Source organism: Panthera uncia, chromosome D1 (genome assembly GCF_023721935.1).
Source record: "Panthera uncia isolate 11264 chromosome D1, Puncia_PCG_1.0, whole genome shotgun sequence".
NCBI lineage: Eukaryota > Metazoa > Chordata > Mammalia > Carnivora > Felidae > Panthera > Panthera uncia.
In genome coordinates, this window is record NC_064808.1 from 85,111,923 (window position 1) to 85,134,797 (window position 22,875).

Below are 22,875 nucleotides of genomic sequence, written 5' to 3' on the forward strand. Positions count from 1 at the left end.
TGATCTCAGGGTCAGGAGTTTTGAGCCCTGCATTGGGCCCCACATTGGGCATACAGCCTATTTAAAAAAAAAAAAAAAAAACCCTTATAAATCATCAAGACCAAAGTACTGTTCCTTTAGCAAGCCCTGTGTACTGGAAAAGATATGTTTTCAACAGTTTAAAATAATAATACCTGGGGCACCTGGCTGGCTCAGTCAAAAGAGCATGTGACTCTTGATCTTGGGGTCATGAGTTTGAGCCCCTACCTAGTAGGTAGCCAAATTAGGAAGAGCCAGCCAAGTTGGCTTCAAATTCCCACTTGTAACATTATAGCTGCCTCTTACATTTTATCTTATTTTATGGAAAAGAACGTATTGTGAAAAATTTCAGAAAACGTAATGTCATCGGATTGGCTGCTTTGGTAGAATAAGGAAATATTTCCAGATAAAGTTCTGGTGCTAGCCCACGTGGAAAACTTAAATGTACAATATGTTATGAAATGTCTTCAGTGTGGTTATTTTGATAAAAATCAGGAACACTTAAAATATGGTAGAATCTTTGCAATATTTTAAAATAAGATTGGAAGTGACCAAGAAAACATTTTGTTTCATGCAGATTCATATTGCGACAAAGTATTTAAAAAGTTGTTGAACTTAAAAGATGTTGCACTGTTTGTTTTTTTTAAAGCTAAAAACACCTGTTATAATTTGCTTTTTCTTTTTTTTAAGTAAGCCCTTGGCCCAACGTGGAGCTTGAACCCACGACCCCGAGACCAAGCCCTTACAAGCTCTTCCGACTGAGCCAGTCAGGAGCCCCTGATTTGCTTTTTCTTCCTCCTTTCCTCCCTCCCTCCCTCTCTCTCTCTTTCAATTTTTTAAATGTTTATTTATTTTTGAGAGACAGAGAGAGACAGAGCATGAACGGGGGAGGGTCAGAGAGAGAGGGCGGCACAGAATCGGAAGCAGGCTCCAGGCTCTGAGCTGTCAGCACAGAGCCTGACGCGGGGCTCGAACCCACAGACCGAGAGATCATGACCTGAGCCGAAGTCGGACGCTTAACGGACTGAGCCGCCCAGGCACCCCCCTCCCAGCCTTTTGTTTGTTTAACAACTTTGAGGTGTAACTGATACACAGTCAACTACACATACTAACAGTGTACAAGTTTAAATATACCCATCAAACCATCACTACGATCAAAACCTCGGCTTTGCTAGCCATTAAGTAATGAAACAAATAGATCTTGGGCCAGACTTTTAATTGCTCTAAGCCTTCAAACACAATTTAAAAATAATAAAATATGGAAGAGCATAGCATAACACTCCACTCCTTCAGTGTGGAGGAGGGAGGAGGACTTGGTGAGAGTATCTTCCCAGGACAGACACTGCCAGACCCCACCTCAGCCAGGTGAGCAATGCCAGCAACAGGGATTCACAGTGACTTGATATGGTGTGATGAGCATGACACTGTATTCTTCCTCCCGAGTAACACAAAACCTCAGGGTCTTAGGAGACAAACATCAGACACATCCCAATAGAGGGGCATCCTACAAAATTCCTGACCAGCAGTCCCCAGAACTGCCAAAATCATCAAAAACAAGGGAAGTCAGAGAAACAGTCATGGTCAGGAGGAGCTTACAAAGACACAACCAAGCGGTGCCTGGGTGGCTCAGTCGGTTGAACATCCACCTTCAGCTCAGGTCATGGTCTCGCAGTTCGTGGGTTTGAGCCCCGCGTCAGGCTCTGTGCTAACAAACAGCTCAGAGCCTGGAGCCTGCTTCAGATTCTGTGTCTCCCTCTCTCCCCCTCCCCTGCTCATGCTCTGCCTCTGTCTCTCAAAAATACATAAATTAAAAAAAAAAAAAAAAAAGACACAACTAAATACAAGGTGATATCCTGAGACAGAAAACGACGTCCAATAAAAACTAAGGAAACCTGAATCAGCTCTGGAATTGGTTGCGACAGAATGAAAGCAATCACTTTGCTTGCACTAAAGCTAGTAATATTTTACTGGACCCAAAAAGGCTCTATTAGATAACATTCAAAAAAGTAATTTCATCTTTTTTATACTTTCCAAGTCTCTCTTTATTATATACATATATATGTGTGTGTGTGTGTGTGTGTGTGTGTGTGTGTATATATATATATATATATATTATACATATAGGGCACATATTAAAGATGTTTCCTTTTTTTTTAATGTTTATTTAATTTTGAGACACAGAGCATGAGAGGGGGAGGGGCAGAGAGAGAGGGAGATACAGAATCCAAAGCCGGCTCCAGGCTCTGAGCTGTCAGCACAGAGCCTAACGTGGGGCTCAAACCCACAGACCGCAAGATCATGATGCCCAACCAACAGAACCACCCAGGCACCCCTAAAAATGTTTTATTGATGGAGGTTGCTACTCTAGTCAGAGCCACTGACTTCAGTATCTGAAGTTTGATCAGAGCTAGTTAGGCTAACTTGGCCATGGAACTATTGAAGACTCCCAAGTAATGCCCCATCCATTTCAAGAATACAGAAATAAGTATCTGAATTCTGTCTCTTGTCCCATCCTCTGGACACCTAGGCTTCTCTACAGCGGTTTCATACTAACAGCCTGCAGTTAAGGAGTGTTAAGACAGAAGTACCCCCAGACGGAAGTACCCCATTTCACAGTAGGTAACAAAGGCAAGATAGTCTTATTTTAGAAGAACCACTTTACCGTTTGTCCCAGAAAAAAAAAGAACCTGTTGCACATACCACAGACGTTGGCTCTGCACTGATTGGCATGTGACCTTGTGGGCATGTTTCAACTGTGAAATGAGAGAAGCCATGAGGGCCCTTCTACTTCCTTCTCTTCATTTTCTGCATGCCCATCACTTCTAATAAGGTAAGACTGTACGTTCCTTTAGAGCAAACCCTTGAGATTCCTGCAAATCTGAGGGACTCGTGTCTCCTAGGGTAAGAGTATCAGTGTGACAGCAAGTGAAACCAGAGGAGATTGCCAGGACACCTGGGCTGGCTCAGACCTCAGCTGCTGGGCTCTGATTTGTAACTGAGAGCAGACAGGGAGGTAGGAGGGCCTCGCACCAAAGTCAGCTCGGAACTGCTGGCCCCTGCTGCTGATGACAAGGTGGGCAGGGCCACATTCCCCAGGAGGCAAAGCTGAGTCACCAAGGCAGAAACCAGGAGATGAGTAAGTTTCTCTCAGTCCCCAAAGAGGGGACGGTGCCACCAGGGAGCAGAGTGGAGCTGGTCTAGGGTGAGGCCTGCTGGGAAGTCCTTGCTGGACACACACTCATCGCTGTGGGCGTTTCCTTTCAAAATGAAAAAACATACTCTTTATAGGTATCATATCTGCGTATCTAGATCAATCCAGGGTGAGGGAGGCCTGTGAGCCTAGTTGCCAGCACATTCGAGTCTAATCCCAGCTGCTTCCGTACTGACCACATATGGGTAACGGATGTGTAAGTGAAAACACTGCAATTTCACCAGCCCCAAACTCCTCTTGGGCCCATCGACTGGAATGTTGGTAATGGATAAAAGTCCTAATAGCCAACCAGATGGATGGGTCCTCGTTGACAGGCACCAGCTGTGGGATGACCCCCAGGACCTACTGTCCTCCAGGACAGAGGTACAGCGAACAAGGCAATTACTGGAACAGCTCTGAGCCTGGATCTCTGCTCCATCCCTTACCAATCGAAAGGCCTCCGCTTTCTCTAAGATAAGAACACCCATGCTGTAAAGGTTAAGACAATTAAATGAGACACTGCATGTAAAGCAGCTAGCAGATGGCAAGCACTAAAATAAATGAAGCTGGGCTGTTAGATTTGGAACCAGATAAGGAATGCTCAAACTACACTTCCCAGCCGATATTGCAGAAGGTCAAGTGACAACGCTTTTGAGACCACTCTGGCAGAAACTGCCTTTAAAAATTAAGTTTTTTTGTTTTTTTTCCCCCCATGGCTTTCCTGATAGCCATGTAAGTGGCCAACGCAGGAGGAAGAGGCAGATGGGGAAGTGCTGATGGTTATAAAGAACCAGCCTGTTCAACTGGTTTGTTCCATGGTGCTTCCTGGCCACAGGTTCGTAACATGCACATTCATTATATTCTAGAACCGTAAGCAAGATACATGCATTGTATGTGTACACATGTACATTTACAGACGCATATGCAATGTGACCTTAACTGCACCACGTATGTAAACTGGCATTACACTCAGCTGGGGTAAGAATGCTAAGATTAGCCCCTGAATTTACTCTTCTACATGGAGCTGGACATTAAAAAACACTTAAATCACCAGTGAAAACCACCCCCAGGGACAAAGAGCCGTAAGCAGACGGCAGGTAAACAAACCTCCTTCAATGAGAAAATAGCACCTCCTAGTGGTACATCGTTAAACAGAAATCAGGGCTGGAAATACTCTGAAAGTCCAGACACAGGCCCCACTCATTGTTTCCAGTTCCAAAAAGAAAAGACTTGTATTAATAAATATCAATAGCTCAAATTAAATTTTGCTGGACAAAACTCTCAACTAACTTTCCCTCTTGTTACTTTTTTTACTACTACAAAGAGAGTGTGTACACACGCAACCGGGGGGAGAGAAGCAAAGGGACAGAGAGAGAATCTCAAGCAGGCTTCACACACAGTGCAGAGCACAACACAGGGCTCGATCCCACGACACCAGGATCATGATCTGAACCAAAATCAAGAGTCAGACGCTCAACTGACTGAGCCACACAGGTGCCCCACCCTTTCTTTTAACTGACCATTGATCAAATAAATGATTGCTACACATTTATAGGAAATGAATAGCTCAAAAGGAAAGATGTAATTTAAAGAAAACTTAAAATTCTGATATATAAAAACTCAGATTTGTCATCATGAAAAGGGATGTCAAAAGAAATAGTAAAGCAGCTCCTACAAAATTTTAAACTTACAAATTCACAAGAAAAGGCTACAAGATAAAACAATCACCCAGATTATAGACTAAAACTACATAAATAGAATTTTTTTTTTTTTAAAGAGGAAACAATCGGGGCACCTGGGTGGCTCAGCTGGTTGAACATCAGACTCTTGATTTTGGCTCAGGTCACAATCCCAGGGTCTTGGGATAAAGCCCTGCATTGGCCACCATGCTGTGTGGAGCCTGCTTACGACTCTCTCTCCCTCTGCCCCTCCCCCATCCTGTTCTCTTAAAAAATATAAATAAACAAACAGGAAGTAATCAAGAAGTCCAAGGTTTAACCAAATTAGCATTTTAGAAAACATAAAATATGGTGGAGGAAATCAAAGATACCTGCCTTCAGATTGAAGGCATTTTCCCTTAGTTTTTTTAAAAGATTTTATTTTAAGTAATCTCTACACCCAATGTAGGGCTCAAAGTTAAAACCCCAAGATCAAGAGCCACATGCTCCACTGACTGAGCCAGCAGGGCTCCCTTAGTTTTTATTTTTTTATTTTTTTCAATATATGAAATTTATTGTCAAATTGGTTTCCATACAACACTCAGTGCTCATCCCAAAAGGTGCCCTCCTCAATACCCATCACCCACCCTCCCCTCCCTCCCACCCCCCAACAACCCTCAATTTGTTCTCAGTTTTTAAGAGTCTCTTATGCTTTGGCTCTCTCCCACTCTAACCTTTTTTTTTTTTCCTTCCCCTCCCCCATGGGTTTCTGCTAAGTTCCCTTAGTTTTTAAATGAAAAGTGGAATTAAAGCCTAAGAGCCTAACTCGCTGGAGCGAACAAACCCCTGCCCCTGCGGTGTGGCTCGGCAGTCCCCTAGGGAAGGACGACACCCAGAGTCTGGAGGGCAGAAGGGTTAAAACCGTCACCACGGATTAACAGCGGGCCAATGACACAAGGAGTCTTGGTGGAAGTTAAAGTATTTATTGATGTGTTTAAACTGTACATTCTCCACAGATCAGATTAAGGAGTTTGTGGGTGAACTTTATCTGTGCATAGTGGGAAGACACATGGATAAGGTGAAGGGGAGGAAGAAGAAGACAGACAAAAAAAAAAAAAAAAGAAAAAAAAAAAAAACACAGGAAAAAAAAAAAAAAAACACCACAGGTTACCAGAACCTTCAGAATTAAAAAAAAAAAAGAGGGGGAGAGGGGAGGAGAAAAAAAAGGAAAGAAACAAAAACAGAAGAAAAAGAAAAAGCTGTGAGCATCATCCACTATACAAGCATCACAAAGACTCAGGTGAAGGAAACAATCTCCAAAATTTTCCACGGTGTCTACAGAGCGTTTCGCATAAAACATGGAACATCCTCCTTGCACGTCAAAGCAAGCCCCCCACCTTCCCTCCCAGGCGGCATGGACACCTACCACTGTGGTCTTTGAACAGCAGAGAGGCTGGTGCCAGGCGAGGGTGGGCAGAGAAGTCAAGGTACAGTGGAGAGGGTTGAGGGCCAGTGCCTTCCGGGGGAAAATGTCCAAAGGGGAAAAGACAGCACATATGGACGTTACTTGGAAGGGAAGTGAGCAGTAAAAAGCTACGGTCAGTAACGGCAGACAGTGGAAGAACGTCATATACAAACTACAGGCTAATTTCTGTGGAAGAACTGGATTCAGAAGGAAAGCAGTAGTGGATGCCCTAACCTGTATACGTGAGGCTCTCACTAAAAGATGCCGGGGCTCAAATGCTTTTAACCTCCTTGGGACACCAAGGTACCCAGCACTGGGAACACCTGACTTCCAAAGAACTGGTCCTTTAAAATAATTTTGCAAGAGTATCATGAAGTGTTTGAACGGTCAATCACGGTTCCCCTTAACATTTAGTTTCTGGGCAACTTTCTGAAAGCTAGCTCATTTAACAAGGGAATACTGCCTTAGGTTTTTTGTTTTTTTTTTTTTCCTAATAAAAACCAGGACAGTGAATGAGCCTAAAGGAGTGACGCATACAATACAGCTGGAACGGCCTGCATATACAGTCTATCACCAAAAACCAACATTTCCCATTTACAGAGCGCGTATGTAAGACAATACAATGGAAGTGGGATTTCTGATTAATTTAAAAAAAGAAAACTACATCAGTCAAATATCTGCAATAGATCATTTTTTCATTTAAGGTTTATATATCATATATTGTTATATTAACATTTTTCACCCATTTAAAAGAATGGAGATTGTGATTCTACAGTAGTACTTTAGAGTCCTAACAATCCAGAAGGTCTGCACATCAGATGAATCCTCTGGAAGCACTGCTGGTCCAGTAGTTGATCCAAAATGCTGGACCCCTTCTAGCCCACCTGCAGCACCTCCCCCAGCAGGCGCTGCCACTTGCTTTCTCCCACTTAAATCTGCATCTGCTCCAGGTATTTGTAGGTCGGGTTTTCATAACCATGGTTCTGCATCTTGTTCAGGTGACGCTCTTCTGGGGTGAGCATTGGGTCAACCTGGAGGAACAGAGACGGAATATCACTGCACTGTACCACAAGAGAATTGCACAGGACGTCAGAAGACCTAAGGTGTTTGCTGTGCACTCCCCTGGGAAGCGAGGTCAACCGGGTGTCCCATTTCCACTGGGGACACCACACAAGAGCTGGTGGGGAGGACACAGGAGGAGGAGAAAGAAAAGAAGAGGGTCAGAGAGGCTTCTGAAAGTGCAAGTCCTGAAAGCTTGGTCCGAGTTAGAGAACAGAGTGAATTGAATTTACTAGCACCACGGTGACGACCATGTCTCGGTACTGCTACTTACTGTTCAGGACAGCACAGGGGAGCGTTCCCTAGAAAATAAGGACTGGGACCCCAAGATCCCTGGGGTCTTTTCCAGCTCTGAAATTCCACAATGAAGTCGGTGTCCAGCAGGAGGTGGACATACATCTGAACCAATTTTCCGGAGGGTATCATATTCTTTTATTTTTTTTTAATGTTTATTTATTTTTGAGAGAGAGGGAGAGAGTGAGTGAGCAGGGGAGGGGCAGAGAGAGAGGGAGACACAGAATCCGAAACAGGCTCCAGGCTCTGACCTGTCAGCACAGAGCGGGGCTCGAACCCACGGACCGTGAGATCATGACCTGAGCCGAAGTTGGACACTCAGCCGCCTGAGCCACCCAGGTGCCCCGTACCATATTCTTTACTGTATTTGTTTTCTGGAACCAAGACACCCCGGCCATTCCCATCCCCCACCACAAAATGAGTGGTAAGCAGTTCTAATTATGAACCAGCAGAAGACGGAACAGAAAACAGCCTGCTCTGGCTCTAAATTTCCTGTTGCTTTTCTCCGCCGTTAAAAAAAATATTACTTCTATTTCATATTTTTAAGATTCGTGATTGCCAGTGTTGCCTGATTGGTCGTATACCTGGTTTGCTCCTTAAAAAAACAAGTCAGTAACAAGAACAAAAATAAAAAAGAGTATCAACAGTCCTCATTCTCAAATATCTAACATACCTGAAAGAAAAAAACACTCAGGAAGTTTTCACCCTCTGCAGCATAAAATGCTCTTATGGTTTCCTCACATTCACCGTCGGAGCTGGCAACAGCCCTTTGTGATAGGACCAACATAATTCGGTTGGGACTGACTTCCAAAACATGATCTAATAATCCAGTGAGTAATTTAATTGAAGTGCAGCACCCACGAAGTTAAGATGTCTGAATTCCATAAGCCTCCCTGACTGCACAGAGCAAACCATCACCACCTCAAGGCAAAGTCACAAGAGAGCCCCTGCTACTCACCTCCACAATCCCATGGCTGATGGTGCCATACTGTCTCTTCCTCAGCATCACCAGGCTGATGACTATGACCGTGGCGATGGCCACTGCAATGACCAACAGCCCGATGAGGGCGCTGCTGCTCAGACTGAAGTCCTCCCGCAGTGGCCCCACAGATTCCTACGATAACAAAGTAGATGTGCGACAAGGTCTCAGCGACTCTTCGCACAATGTGAAAGATGGCGAGCGGGAGACCAGCAGCTCAAGGAGGGCCAGGCCCCTGTAGAGTCGTGACTCCGACACTGAGGGAACTCTGAGATGCTGCTTTCCAAGGGACTATCCCTATGAGGAGAACTCCCACTTTTTCCAATCTCCATCGAGATCCTAATTTTAGCTTTCTTACCCAAAAGTATGGAAATTGGGGATGGGGGTCTTTGAGAGTTTGAGACACCGAGCGTCTCTCCGTTTTCCACTTGAAATGAGAAGACAAGAGAGAAGCACCCGAGACCCATGGGAAACCTGGCATTTAGGTTCCGGAGCTGAACACGTACGTACCGGCTCTGTCTCCAGGCCGCCAACCCTCTCGGCATTGAAAATCATTTCCTTAACATCCAGGGTCTCGTCGATGACCTGAAATGGTACAAAAATGTCAGCAACTGGGTGGAAGGGGACATTAAGCATAAATGGAGCTTCTTTTCTACTCCACTTATTATTTGGTGGAGGGAGGTGGATACTGAGGATACCCACTAACCAAACAGTTCTGTCACGTCCTTCTAAATCCACTCACCAAACCCCTAAAGAAGCAAGTGTGGACACAAGTTACTGTATTGCAGCTAGTTCCCTAAGTGCTTCCACTTGCCTTTTCCTTTAGGTAACCACTATGGAGTGACATTACAGGATAAATTACCAACAATTCACGTTTAAATATCAAACTTAGGGGGCACCTGGGTGGCTCATTCAGTTAGGAGGCTGACTTCGGCTCAGGTCATGATCTCGCGATTTGTGGGGTCAAGCCTCCTGTCGGGCTCTCTGCTGACAGCTCAGAGCCTGGAGCCTGCTTCAGGTTCTCTGTCCCCCTCCCTGTCTGCCCCTCCCCTGCCCACAATCTATCTCTCTCTCAAAAATAAACAAATATTAAAAACAATTAAAAATAAATATTGGGGCGCCTGGGTGTCTCAGTCAGATAAGTGTCTGATTTTGATTCAGGTCATGATCTCACAGTTCGTGAGTTCGAGCCCTGCGTCGCGCTCTGTGCTGACAGCTCAGAGGCTACAGCCTGCTTCAGTTTCTGTGTCTCCCTCTCTCTGCCCCTCCCTGCTCACGTGCATGCTTGTGCTCTCTCTCTCAAAATTAAAAAAACAAAATGAAACAAAAAAAAAAAACTCAGTTGACAATAATCCAGAAATACCAGTGATAGAAAATGATAGAATAACTAATAGTGTGTATAAACCAAAGGCAATATAAGAACCAAACCCGACTCTATTCCATTTACAAGTTATTAAATCTCTATACTCACTTGAAAATGGCCTTTCATATTTTATTCGTATCTTTAGTTACAAATATATTTCCCCCACTGTATCGCAAGAGGAGAGCTACGGCTGAAAAGTAATTCTTTATTCCTTCTCATACCCAGATGCTAAAGAATACAGCAGATTTGTGGGACCAGTTGGAGTCCACCCATCTTGTACCATATGGAAAGTGAACACAGGGAGGTTCATTTGGAAAGCCTCTAAAACAATGCCACTCATTCTAATTAGTCTCAAAATTAAAACAGGGCAGGGCGGAGGGGAGAAATGGCTCACCATATTTTCGTCCACTTTATTCTTACTGTTAATCACTTTCTCCTCAGCACCGATCAGTCCTCCTTCCTGCTCTCCTACTCCAGATCCTGTGTGGAGAGAGATCACAGCTGAGCGTTTCCCAGGATAGGCTGATCTCATGCCAACCTCACAGAAGCAGGGGCCCTCACTGATCACCTCCCCCGCTGCGACATGATAGGCTACTTTGTTCCCATTTTTGAGGATGCACTGTGCTCTATAAGGATGAATGGTACAGGCATTTTCAGAGGACCGATGAGTTTAATGGAGGAGGAGAGAGTGCTTACTTAATATCCAACCTGGAAAAACGGAATGACAGCCTTCAGAAGAGAATGTTTATTGTAAGATAAACAGAAGTGGAGTTCAGAGGCATTCTAGCACAGAAAAACATGTAATACCCGTATGTGATACTACCGAGTGCCTATAAGCCCACAACCTGCTCCTTCAACACTCTGCGCTCGCTCCCTTTGGATGGAAGAACCATCACACCAGCAATGAATGTGCACATTTGTCTCAAGCATCTTATTTTATCCCACAGGCAATTCTTTCTGCCTGAAATACCCTCCCTGACCTCCAACCCTTCCTAGTTGTCCTTCAAGCTGCAGCTCCTCTTGGGAGACATTTCCAGCTTACAGCACTCGAAATCACTGTTTATCCTCATTTTCTTCTGTGTCTCCCTCTAGCCTGCAACCCTCTGAGGGCCTGGATCACAGATGTCACATCTTCAGTGGTCATTCAAGAATGAGCAGGAAGGAAGCATTCCACAGACAGGGAGAATTCAAACACGAGGGTGGAAGGTTCCTTTCTGTAAAGGGAGCAAGACTAGCCACACTCCTCTTGTCAAGGTCAGACATCACCTGAGCCGACATCACTTGTGTGTGGCACGCCAAATGACAGCATCCAAAGATGCGGCTCGACTGAACCCAGCACGAACCCAGGCAGAGGAAAAGTGAGGAGTGATCCTCCTTATTTTAGCTTCAGAAAGCATGTGATTTCTACCTACTCCATGAGTTTTTCATTAATAAGATACACAGTTCAATATAAACGTCCGCAATTTGAACCTCTTATAAACAGATCAACTGGATGGCACACTCCTCATTCTAAGGTGATCACCTGCATGTGAGTAGGACTCAAACATGAGTAAATGCCAAGCACTGCTGTCCCCGGACTGACACTAGGCCCGGCCACAGCAAGGCCTTCCGGCTCACAACCAGGCTCGTTGTTGACACGGAACCACCAGTAACAGCTGCTGCAGGTGTGGAATGTGCGGGCTAGCTAATGCGTTCACCCATCAGAAGGCAGCCCAAAATAACACTGGTTTTTCCTAAAGTTTTCACCTTAAAGAGCAATTTCCCAACTTGATTCTAGGGTAAGTTAAATCAGGCCTGGCTTTTATCGTCTCAAAATGCCACTGAAACAGCAATAGTGCACTTCGACTGAGAAGGAAGAATCTAGAAAGGTGCTGTCTCAGCAAGGCTGTGGATGAACAAGCCTAGTAAATTCTAACCCTTCCATCACTTTCTCTCTCCTCCTCCGGATTTTAAAGGTCAGAGGGCAGAATCCTACATGAGAAATAACACGGCACTGAACCAACTAATTTAAAGTCCTATGACCAGTCTAGACTGTTCCGATATTCCTTTGGTGGTGAAACTCACGTGTTCTCTTAAACACTGACCCAAACCACCTTGGTTTTATAAAAGGCATAATCAAGTGATGTTAAGAAAACAAAAGTTAATGTTTAAATTATTCCAACTAACAACAACTGAAGTATGTGGGCGAAAGCCAGGTAAGCTTCCAGGAAATTCATCTTTATCTGTAAATACCTAGGATTCATGGTTCAGAGTCACCTCCAAGAAGAGGCATATCCAGGTAGAATAAAACCAAGCATTTAACACAGAAGTGATCTTTACAGGATTGAAATTGCACTCTTCTGAGAAAAAGCCGTGGCACAAACCACAACATCAAATTCTTAGAGAACACCGTGTGGTGCATCCACAGCTGGTCGAAGTCAGCAGGCTCATAAAACACACACTGAGAACATGAAGCATATGCACTTATTCACAATGACCCTGGGACTGTGGACCACCCAACAAGCTGGGGAAATGCAGCGGCCTTTTATGTGACAGAAACTGCATAGGCTCTGAAGACAAAGCAGCTGGGTTTGAGTTCGGATTCCTCCATTTCTTACAGTCAGGACTCTGAGCAAATCATGCAGTCTGAGGCTTCTCCAACCGCCTAATCTGTCAGAGAGAGCTAAAGCCCCGGCCAGTAGGTGTGCTCAGTGCATGAAGTGAGGCCACGTACGCGAGGCACTCGGCGTGGTGCTTACACAGTCCCAGCCTGTTCTGAAGCTTGGACACTCACTACCACACAGCAAGAGTCCACTTGTCACAACCCGTTCCATCCATCAGCTTCTAAGTGTTTTGAGTAATGCTAAAGTCAAGACGGAGACTAGTGGCGACAGACAGGTGGGCACAGACACAGGGCTGGGTACAGCTGAAAGGAAAGGGCAAGATGTAGTGGAGCAGTGAGGGGGATGGGCAGGGGGGAAGAGGTAAAAGGAACCGACTCTCCACCTGCCCCTAAATTAAGCATATTTTCAAATATACTAGCAATTCCACCCAACCTGTTTAAGTTGAATATACATTTAAAAATCTATCCGGATGAGGGGCGCCTGGGTGGTTCAGTCAGTTAAGTGTCTGACTCGTGGTTTCAGCTCAGGTCACGATCCCTTGGTTTGGGAGATGGGCGCAAAGCCTGCTTCATTCAGATTCTCGCTCTCTGCCCCTCCCCCACTCACGCTCTCTTGCTCTCTCAAAATAAATGAACTTAAAAAAAAAAAATCTACCCAGAAGAAATGTCTCATAAAAATATGTTTTGATTACTCTGTATTCTCTGGATATCCAGAAGGAAAGTTTAGGATGGGCACCTTGTAACCAGTACCACTGACACCAGATTCTAAGTGCTGGACCCAAGGCCACTCTGGCTCCCCTCACAGCCACATCTGGAGAAATGAGGTGGAAAAATCTCAGGTGATGGTATGAAACAGAAAATGAGCCTCCCGACACATGGGGGAAGTGCAAAGGAATGGAGGTCTTAAAGGGAACATCTTTGACAGACCAACCTTTTTTCATTGGATGGTACAACTCCGGCTGAGTGTCTAGCAGAAAGGAAAACAATAAAAAAAAAAAAAAAATAACAAAAAAAAGGAGATTAAGAAAGAAAATGGCTTCTTTCAAAATTGCTATCTTAGAATTTCTCTATAACGTAAATAAAAAGTATTCTTCCTTAAAAACACACCTGACACATCCCATAAACAAACCAGCAGTTAAGAGCTACAACATATGACTGGAAGGTAGGAGAGAAAGAAGTAGGTCTGTCTTGGGGGGAAATTTGGGGAGATTCCCAAATTATTTAGCTTAGCCCACAAAGTTATTTTTCTTAGAAAATAACAAAAATACAGTCAGTATCGATTGTGGTTTTCTAACAAGGAGACAAGGTCCTAGTGCGGATCTGTCCGAGATGCCCTCACCCCCAAATGGGATACGTAAGCACGGCCACCCTACAAGCCCATGCAGGTATGGGATTTGTAAGTGCAGGTTTTAGGAACAAAGTGAGATCTCTTTACTTCTCTGGCTCCTTTCTCACATTCCGTTTTACTATCGCAGGGTCAACCGTACGAGTTGGTACCTTTGGGGTAACTTGTTCAGAAGGCATTCTGTTTAAGTCTGAAGGCTGAGTTGGATGTACCCCATCCTCCCCATTCAGTACCTTCTTCAGGCCTCTGTCTCTCACTGCTACATCTGGTCTGAGGTAGGCGACAGTACCCAGGACTGCAGGACCACATCAGCTTGGGTTCAAATCCTTACTCTCCACCCACAGGCTACGTGAGCCTGGACAGACACTTAACCTCTTTAAATCTTGGAATCCCCAAATGAGGACACTCACAGTACCTACCTAAGAGGGCTATTTTGAGGATTAAATGAGAGCATCCGTGCACAGCGCTTAGCTAAAGCTGGCATATGATAAGGGCTCTATAGCTGTGGCCACTATTTTTATCACCACCACCATCAGCAGCAATAGCAGCAGACAAATAAATAGAAACTGATTCCACAGCCTAGTCTCAGGGCACCGAGCTGAGCAGCTTGTTTATTTCTGGTGCAGACCCACAGCTTTTAAAGATCCTTTTAAACATCAAGACCCAGCAAAGGAATAGAAGAAAGTGTGCCAGACAGAGTCAGAGGGACATGGCTTCTTATCACCCCCAACACTAGAGGTATCACCTTGAAAAGTCACCTCTGTCGTCTCTCCACTGCCTGCTCCCCAGCTTGTTATGAAAAGCTAATGACCTAATATAACGTGAAAGTGCTCTTTAAGCAGCAGAGTGACTTCCACATGCAAGGTGTCATACACTCTGAAGGCAGCTGACAGGACCAGAAAAAAAAAAAAAAGAGGATTTCAGCAAACCATCTCTCTAAAGTGGGAGAAATGTTACTAACCTCATGGTGATACTGAAGCCAAGGATCTGAAGGCACCCAGCATGGTGCCTGCACACAGTAGGTGCTAAATGAATCCAGTCTCCATCTCCCTGCCCGACTGTCACCAAGAAAATAGCCCCCCTAACACAACCCAGGTTCAAAATTCTACCTTCAACTTTCCAACCACAGGCCACCGGCCCATCCCCGCCCCCAGCGCCGCTGAGAAGCTGCGCTGTCAATCATACACACCTTCGTTCTCAGGTAAGGACGGGAAGGGATGGAAGGGGTGGAATGGTGGGATCTCATCACTCTCCTCGGAGCTCACCCGGACGTCCACGGGGGTTTCTGAGATAGAGGCCGTGAACTGGTCCATGTCTGCATGCTGTTCTTGAAGCAGCTCATCTGACAAAGAGAAGCATGGCAGGGAAGCGGCATTCAGAGGGACCACCAGTGTGAACAAGGCTAACTCATGGCATTACAGAACTTGGGATCTACTGAGGGGAGCATCTCGCCAGCTCGCAGTGGACAACTCCCTCCTGCCTGCACCCCCGACCCTGTAGCACCGCGGAACCCCAGCGCCCCAGAACTCCTCTTCTTTACCAACTCACTCTGGTTCAGTGGTTTCATCCGACGGCACAGTTTTAAATGCCATCCATAGGCCACGATCTGAAAATCTGTACCTCATATCTACTGCCCGACCTCCAGCTCACTGAACATCCCCCTTTACACCCCCACTTAATGTCCAACTTCTATTTTATCATGTATAAAGAGAACGCTTTTCCTCAGTCAAGTGCGGCATCACCATCCACTCAGCTGCTGACAATGGAAGGCTGGGCATTACCCTCGATGTCTTCCTGTCCCTCACCTCTGGCATCCAACCCAGCAGCACACTGTTCGCCCTTCGTCTGCAACGTGCCCGAAAGCCCCCACATCTGTTTATTTCCTCCATTACCATCTTAGTGCCCACGATCAGCATTTGTCGCCTGGATTTTTACAATTGCTTCCTGGCAGGTTTCTAATTTTAATAGCACATAGCAGCCAAGTAATTTTTTCTTTAGTTCATGTTCTTTTTTAAAGCATAATTCAGATCTGGTCACTCCCTAGTTTAAAGCTCTCTAACAGCTTTCCATTTATCCTAGAATAAAACCCAGACTCCTTGATTTTGCTAAAATCTCTGAACAAATTGGTCTCTGCCAACTTCTTTGGCCCCATTTCTCCCTCACTATGTTCTAGTCACACTGATCTACTCAAATGTGTCCACACTTGACTTAATCTTCAGGTCTCTGCAGTAGTCATTTCCTCTGCTAACAATGTTTTTCCCCTTGTAGTCTTTGCGTGGATGGCTCCTTCTTGTCATGTGGGTCCCAGGTGACTGCGCCCAAGACAAACCCCTTGACCACCCAGCCACTCTCCACCATTCCACCCTATTTGATGCCCCCACATGGCACTCCTTTTCTTGTTTTCCTGTCTGTCTCATACTATAACATGACTCCAGGATATACGGTCTACACCATTTTCCCTCTGTGACACACAGTAGACACAATAAATATTTGCCAAAAAAAAAAAAAAAAAAAGAAGACCAGAAGAGAGAGAGGAAGTGAGAATGTGTGTAAAATAGGTGCCTTGAAATGCATCAGCAATTAAGGGGGAAAGGGCAACAGGAAACTCCCCGGTCCCTTGCAATTTCACACCCTCAATTTTTCTTCCGGTAACAGAGTAAAGGTTAAGAAACTCAAGGCTCTGTGGCTCACCGCCAGTACATCTGTCCCCAGGTTACTCCTTGACCTTACTTGCCACGTAAGCCCCAGTGAATTCCAGACCTAAATCCTGGAGTGCTAATGCCTAGCTTCCTGGCCCTTGTACTGCTGCCACCCTTGAGTCTTGGCCAAAGTCCCTCACAGACCTCAGTACAAACGCAGCACCCACCGATTTCCTCTTGGATTTCTTGGGCTACATAAGGTACTTTGTAGAGCAGTGAGAGGCTTTGGTTCCTTCTTTCTTCAATCACATGGAGATGTGTCATCACCTGGAAGTATAGTATGGTGGAGAGACCTCGTTACCAACAGAGCCAGGCCAGGACAAAGCTTGCAGACAGGACACATGCACACACTTCCGCAAAGATCAGCGGAAAAAGTATATTCTCTGCAGAGTCCAGCAAAGCAGCCAGGCAGAGGAAATCCATTAATCCCCATCCTTATTTACTGACCACTGAAATCTAACAGTCCCCCCTTATCTGTGGGTGGTACATTCCAAGACCTCCAATGGACGCCTGAAACTGCAGACCGTACTGAGTCCCCTGTATACTGGGGTTTTTTTCCCTGTATGACAAAGCTCAACTTATAAATTAGGCATAGGTAAGAGATTAACAATGACATAATAAAGTGGAACAATTATAATAAAGGTTATTTAATGGGGTCTCTGTTTCTCAAAATACCTTCTTATACTGTATTCACCCTTCTTCTTGTGATAATGTGAGATGATAAAATGCCCACGTGAAGCAAGATGAGTGACGTAGCACTGTGACATAAAGGTAGGCTACTACTAACCTCCTGATGATACATCAGGAGGATCATTCACTTCTGGGCCACGGCGGACCGCGGAGAGCGAAGCCTCTGATCACGGGGGACTGCTGTATAGGAGTATGTGCAGACTGTGTGTAATACCCCTTGGCAATCTGAGAATTTATCCAGAGAGTGTTCTGAGTTAAAAACAAAATTTAAAACCTTTCACTAGGCAGTTATTCATTTGATTTTTATATGAGGCACTTAACTAACTGTACTAATTGAGCTTAAAAGAAACCTAATCTTTTGTTTTTTTTAACGTTTATTCATTTTAGGGGTGCCTGGGTGGCTCAGCCGGTTGAGCGTCTGACTTCAGCTCAGGTCATGATCTCGAGGCTCGTGAGTTCAAGCCCCGCATTAGTCTGTGCTGACGGCTCAGAGCCTGGAGCCTGCTTCGGATTCTGTGTCCCCCCCTCTCTCTCTAAAATGAATAAACGTTAAAATTTCTTTATAAAAAAAATTTTTTTTAATGTTTATTTATTATTGAGAAACAGATGCTCAACCGACTGAGCCACCCAGGTGCCCCAAAAGAACCCTAATTTGTACAATGCGAGATACCCGGTAAGGTTTTGCTGAGTAAAAGAGGGAAAGAGTCCATTTTTACCACCAGTCAGATTAGATGGGGTAAAAAAAGGAATGAAATCACTGGCTAAAAGCAGACTGGCATGGAGAGGGGGCCGTTCACGGATTTTGCTTAGTGAAGTAATTGCTTGAAATGATTATCATGGTGAATAACAGAACTAGTTCATTCATATTTAACTAGATTAGTTATTCCTTCAAAACTTTACATTGAGGTATAAATAAACCTGACTTTAAGGAGTGATCAAGACTTATCTACCATCCCTGTTCCACGGTTCACTACCTTTTCTGAATGCAACAATTCCGGATTGTTCATACTTTTTAAAAAGGAAAAAAAAAGCCATCAAAACTGGTCATTTACTTGTGAAGGTTTTGGGGTGGAAATAAAAGGTGATGTGGGCTAACGTCCACCCCAAGGCCACAGTGAGGCATGTCAGGGCGGGTATGCCTGTCTGGTTACACTGGCACTTACCATGCTCGTCCTAAAGAGGGTGCTCTAAGCCAATGGATTAATTATGTGGGCTTGAAGCCATATAACATGGCCAAACGAAAAAAAATTAAATGGAAAGATGCTTTTATTGTAGATTGAGGTCTCTCTGACCTTTAAAAGCAGGGATGAAAGTAATTTAATTTTATATTTGCCATTCTTTCAATCAAGTAAATTGACGGGAAAGCACCAGAGTAATAAGTGCCTGAGAGAAAAAATGCAAATGGAAACTGAAAATGCACCACCCACAGTCTTGGCGTGTGTGGACATTGTCATATTTCAGATGAATTAAGGAGCCATTTGACTGAGGACGGTTCCTATGCCCACAGGAGAACAAGAACCACAGGGCAGGGTACTGGACATCAGTGTCCTCACGGTGGAGCTCACATGAGGGGTAAGAACACCACCACACTCACATCCCAGACCAAATGCGCACATTACAATAGGCTGAACATATTCACCACTTCCCAGAGTGTAGATAACACCACAGGGAACATGCAGAAGTTCATGTAATTCAGCAGCCAAGCTTCACTGGAACTAAGGGCTTAGAGCACAGAGCGAATATCACACAGGACAGCTGGGGTTTCCCCCCGAGGTCTGCAAGGGAGAGAGTTCCACTTCCTGGGCCATCTGGTGTGGCACTATGATCTTGCTGGCACACAACTCATTCCCTAGTTGTTAATTTAATACACTGATCAAGGTCTCTCCTTTCCTTCTAGTCTCACTATATAAAAATGGCTGTTTTTCTGTAAAATACTACATGATAGATAGTCTAGTTTTTCCACTAAACTTTCAGAAACTCTTTACGGAGAAAGGACTTAATAGAACAAAGTATGGAAAAGAGATCTTAGAAACCGTATTTTTGCAAAAACCACCTCTTGTAATCTAATAATGTCTTTGGAAGCCATTTATCACTTTCCAAGCACAGCTATCAGTGTTGCCCAACCAACGGTCGAAGCGGCTTCTCCCCGCTAGAGACACTCTCCTGCAGCAATTTCGACTGTGTCTAGTGTACCTGGGATTTCATCTGGGCTGCCTTCTCTGGGTCAACAGCCAACACATGCTGGTAGTGACGGATGGTATGCAGACGGTCTTTGTTCTCAGCACGGACGTAACGCCGCAAGGCCTGGAGGACGCGATGAGGCTGCAAGAGAGAACAGCAGTTTGAATATCCAGGCACTACAGAACTGAAAACAGGCAGGAAAGCAAGGCTTAAAAAACTCACCTAAGAATGTAAAAGCCAGCCGGGCACCAAGAAGGAAAGCTGTGCTTTTTAAAGCTTTTAAGCTTCTCAAGTAAGAAGAAACTACCTTTCTACACAATGTACCAAAAACTAAGTTCCAAAGTTATGTTGGCTCCTTAAGGAACAGTATTTTCCAGAATCTCTAGCCCTCTCAATCTGTCCTCTTTCCTAAGCTCAGTGTCCGACACCTTAAATTGCAAGGTAGGCAGTCCCTGTGTCACCCAGAAAAGGCTCTGCTTGCTCACCTAAGAAGGATACCAATACCATTCTTCCCAGTATTTCCATCCCCCAAAAGCAAGGTAGGTTAGAGCGAAGGGACAAAGAAGCACGAGACCACCAGCACCAGGGGCTTCGATATAAGTCCCTTTACCCTTTTCTTCATAATCTTATTACAACAGCGTGTTCAAAAGGCAAGTTTTTATTCTTTGAAAGTAAAGCTACTATAAGGGGCGCCTGGGTGGTTCAGTCGGTTAAGCGTCCGACTTTGGCTCAGGTCATGATCTCGTGGTTCGGGTTTGAGCCCCACGTCGGGCTCTGTGCTGACAGCTCGGAAACTGGAGCCTGCTTCGGATTCTGTGTCTCCCTCTCTCTCTGCCCCTCCCCCACTCACAATCTGTCTTTCTCTCTCTCTCTCAAAAATAAGCATTAAAAAAAGCTACTATAAAAATTCAATAATTGAGTAACTACCAACCCATATCCTCAGATTATGCTTTTCCAGGGTAAGACACTTCCATATCACTGGTGGCATATGCAAGCATAAAGTGTAATGCTAAGGTGACGTAAGAACATACTAGAACATGACACCTTTTTTCCCTTCTTCTCTCCTTACCTCTCTTCCCTTGCCAGAACTCGTCATAAAAATGTAATTTTTTTGCTGACCCGTGTCAGGTCATCACACATGTTCTACATATATGCTGCTTTAGAGGAGGTGACCTCGAGGATACCGTTCTCTGGGCTCTGCACACCACTCACCCGTGGTGGGTCAGACTGCAAGGCAGCCAGGTAATTCTCCAGAGCCATGCGGCGGCGGTCATTCAGCATAGCTTCCACCCGAGCCAGGTGGGTTTCCACCAGCTGCTGCTTCTCGCTGGCTGCTTCCTTCTCTAGGGCTTTAACCATAGCTTGGAAGTGCTAAACCAAGAAGGCAGGAACAACGTGAAATTCATGGTACCTGGAGGAAGTCTAAGCAAACAGCGATACCCCAGGACTATGCCTCCTCACCTAGAGCCTGTGTAAGCCGGTAACAGGTCCAGAAGAGTTAAGCAAGGGTAAGACAGACGTAAATATACTCTGATTGTTGTCAGGAAAATTACTTCCTAATCTAATGAGAGCATGTTAAATCTGAGGGGCAGTGGACTTCTTAGCACTTTTGCTCCTGAAATCACTAGTGTGGCAAGCCCCTATGCGGGCTTTCTCAACGTGCCCTGTGCAAGAAGGAATGCTGCCCTTTCCACATTGTGGCAAAGGCACCCCAGATCCGAATCCTGAGACACAGACCAACAGGAACTATATTTTGAAATATATCCCAGTAATGTGGTAGGTTATGCTGAGTCATTCACACTGATGTCCTGAAGGGCAAGTTGTCTGTGGAAAACCTGGCCAGGCTGAAAGGTAAAGTTTAAGGCTGTGGAACTAAATTTTAAATTTCCCTGCACAGGATGCACTGGCTGCATAGAAATTAACTCTTAGATTTTCTAGATGATTGCTAAGAAAGAAAAGGTGTTCCAACAGAGTGTTAACCTCCTGAGAAGATTTCAGTTCATCATAAACACAAACTGATTTAAATGCAATCAGCTTTATGAAACCCAAACCAGTCTTATAAATTGCAATCCCTGTTCCTAACAACACTCTGTTCTATTGGGGGGGTGGGGGGTGGGGTGGGTGCTGCTGCTGATTCTAATGTTACATTCTTGCAAAGCCCGAGATGAACTGGCATCACTGTTTTATTGTCTGACTTTGACTTTTCAAGAAGTCAATAAATAAATAAATAAATAAATAAATAAATAAATAAAATTCAATGCTGCTGAAAAACAAGTCACAGCCTAAGAATGAAGATGAATTGAGGATTTTTGCCAGGAGAGCAGAATTAACAAACACAGCCAGCTAAGGTTTGCTTCCTGGCATGAATTAGGTACACTGGTTGGTCCCCTGCTTTCCTTCTACCATTGGTGATCAATTCTAGAGAATGCTAGTTGGGGGGTGGGGGTGGGGAGGGGGAAGGCAGTTAAAACTTGCTGTAAGATAAGCTCTCAACTAAGCGAAAGGTGTCAAACGGTAATTTCCTGGGAATGTGGCTCTGACTGGACTTCAGAGATTATGTCCCTGGAAAACACATCTTACCTGAATGAGAGTCTGCCTCTCTGCTTTCGGGAGGTTCTTGGCCTGAAGCTCAGCCTCTTCCCATTCTTTCTTTACCTAGAAAAAGGTCAAAGCCAGTATCACCAGAGAGTCATCTCTAAAACAATCCCCCCATTTTCTAACAATACCGCCAGGCCCTGAAATCTAATGTAGGAAACTGTGCAAAAGGAAATCGCCTCATGTGATCCCTCACAAGCTCACAGCAGTTTTAGCTCCTTCACAGAATTACTGTCTCAGAAGGTCCTGGACTCCAACCATCAGCAAACGGAGCCTCAATTCCATAACCTCCCCATTCTATAACCCCGGGCAAGTTATTTAAAAGTCTCTGTGCCTTGGGGCGCCTGGGTGGCTCAGTCAGCTGGGCTTCTGACTTTGGCCCAGGTCATGATCTTGCTGGTCCCAAGTTCTAGCCCCACGTCAGGCTCTGTGCTGCCAGCTCAGAGCCTGGACCCTGTTTCAGATTCTGTGTCTCCCTTTCTCTCTCTGCTCCTCTCACACTCTGTCTCTCTCTCTCTCTCTCTCTCAAAAATAAATAAACGTTAAAAAAAATTTTTTTTTAAAGTCTCTGTGCCTTAGTCTCCTCACACACAGAAAAAAGGGGGTGGGGGGTGCATTTAATACCTACTTCTCAGAACTGTTTGGATAAAATAGAGTCAACAAACATTTCCAAAAGTACAAGCCTGGCACATGGTAATGTATGAGATTTTAGGTGGTATTCAGACCTAAGAAATTCT

At 44.9% G+C, this 22,875-nt stretch overlaps 1 protein-coding gene across 4 annotated transcripts in view; it reads right to left on the reverse strand.

Annotated features, from left to right (window-relative positions):
• Positions 1–5,833: 5,833 nt before the first annotated feature.
• Positions 5,834–22,875, reverse strand: part of APLP2 (amyloid beta precursor like protein 2) — an 86,723-nt gene continuing 69,681 nt past the window's right edge. For 2 of the 4 annotated variants that reach the window (XM_049654322.1, XM_049654341.1), the window contains 10 exons: positions 22,124–22,198; positions 20,756–20,914; positions 19,556–19,684; positions 16,840–16,939; positions 15,163–15,315; positions 13,560–13,595; positions 10,421–10,506; positions 9,174–9,248; positions 8,643–8,798; positions 5,834–7,362 (listed from right to left, as the gene is read on the reverse strand). In XM_049654322.1, the coding sequence (XP_049510279.1) occupies positions 7,261–7,362; positions 8,643–8,798; positions 9,174–9,248; positions 10,421–10,506; positions 13,560–13,595; positions 15,163–15,315; positions 16,840–16,939; positions 19,556–19,684; positions 20,756–20,914; positions 22,124–22,198 (1,071 nt within the window). In that variant the 3' untranslated portion in view covers positions 5,834–7,260. The remainder of the gene's footprint in view (positions 7,363–8,642; positions 8,799–9,173; positions 9,249–10,420; positions 10,507–13,559; positions 13,596–15,162; positions 15,316–16,839; positions 16,940–19,555; positions 19,685–20,755; positions 20,915–22,123; positions 22,199–22,875) is intronic. The other 2 variants (XM_049654331.1, XM_049654352.1) reach the window with 1 other exon arrangement.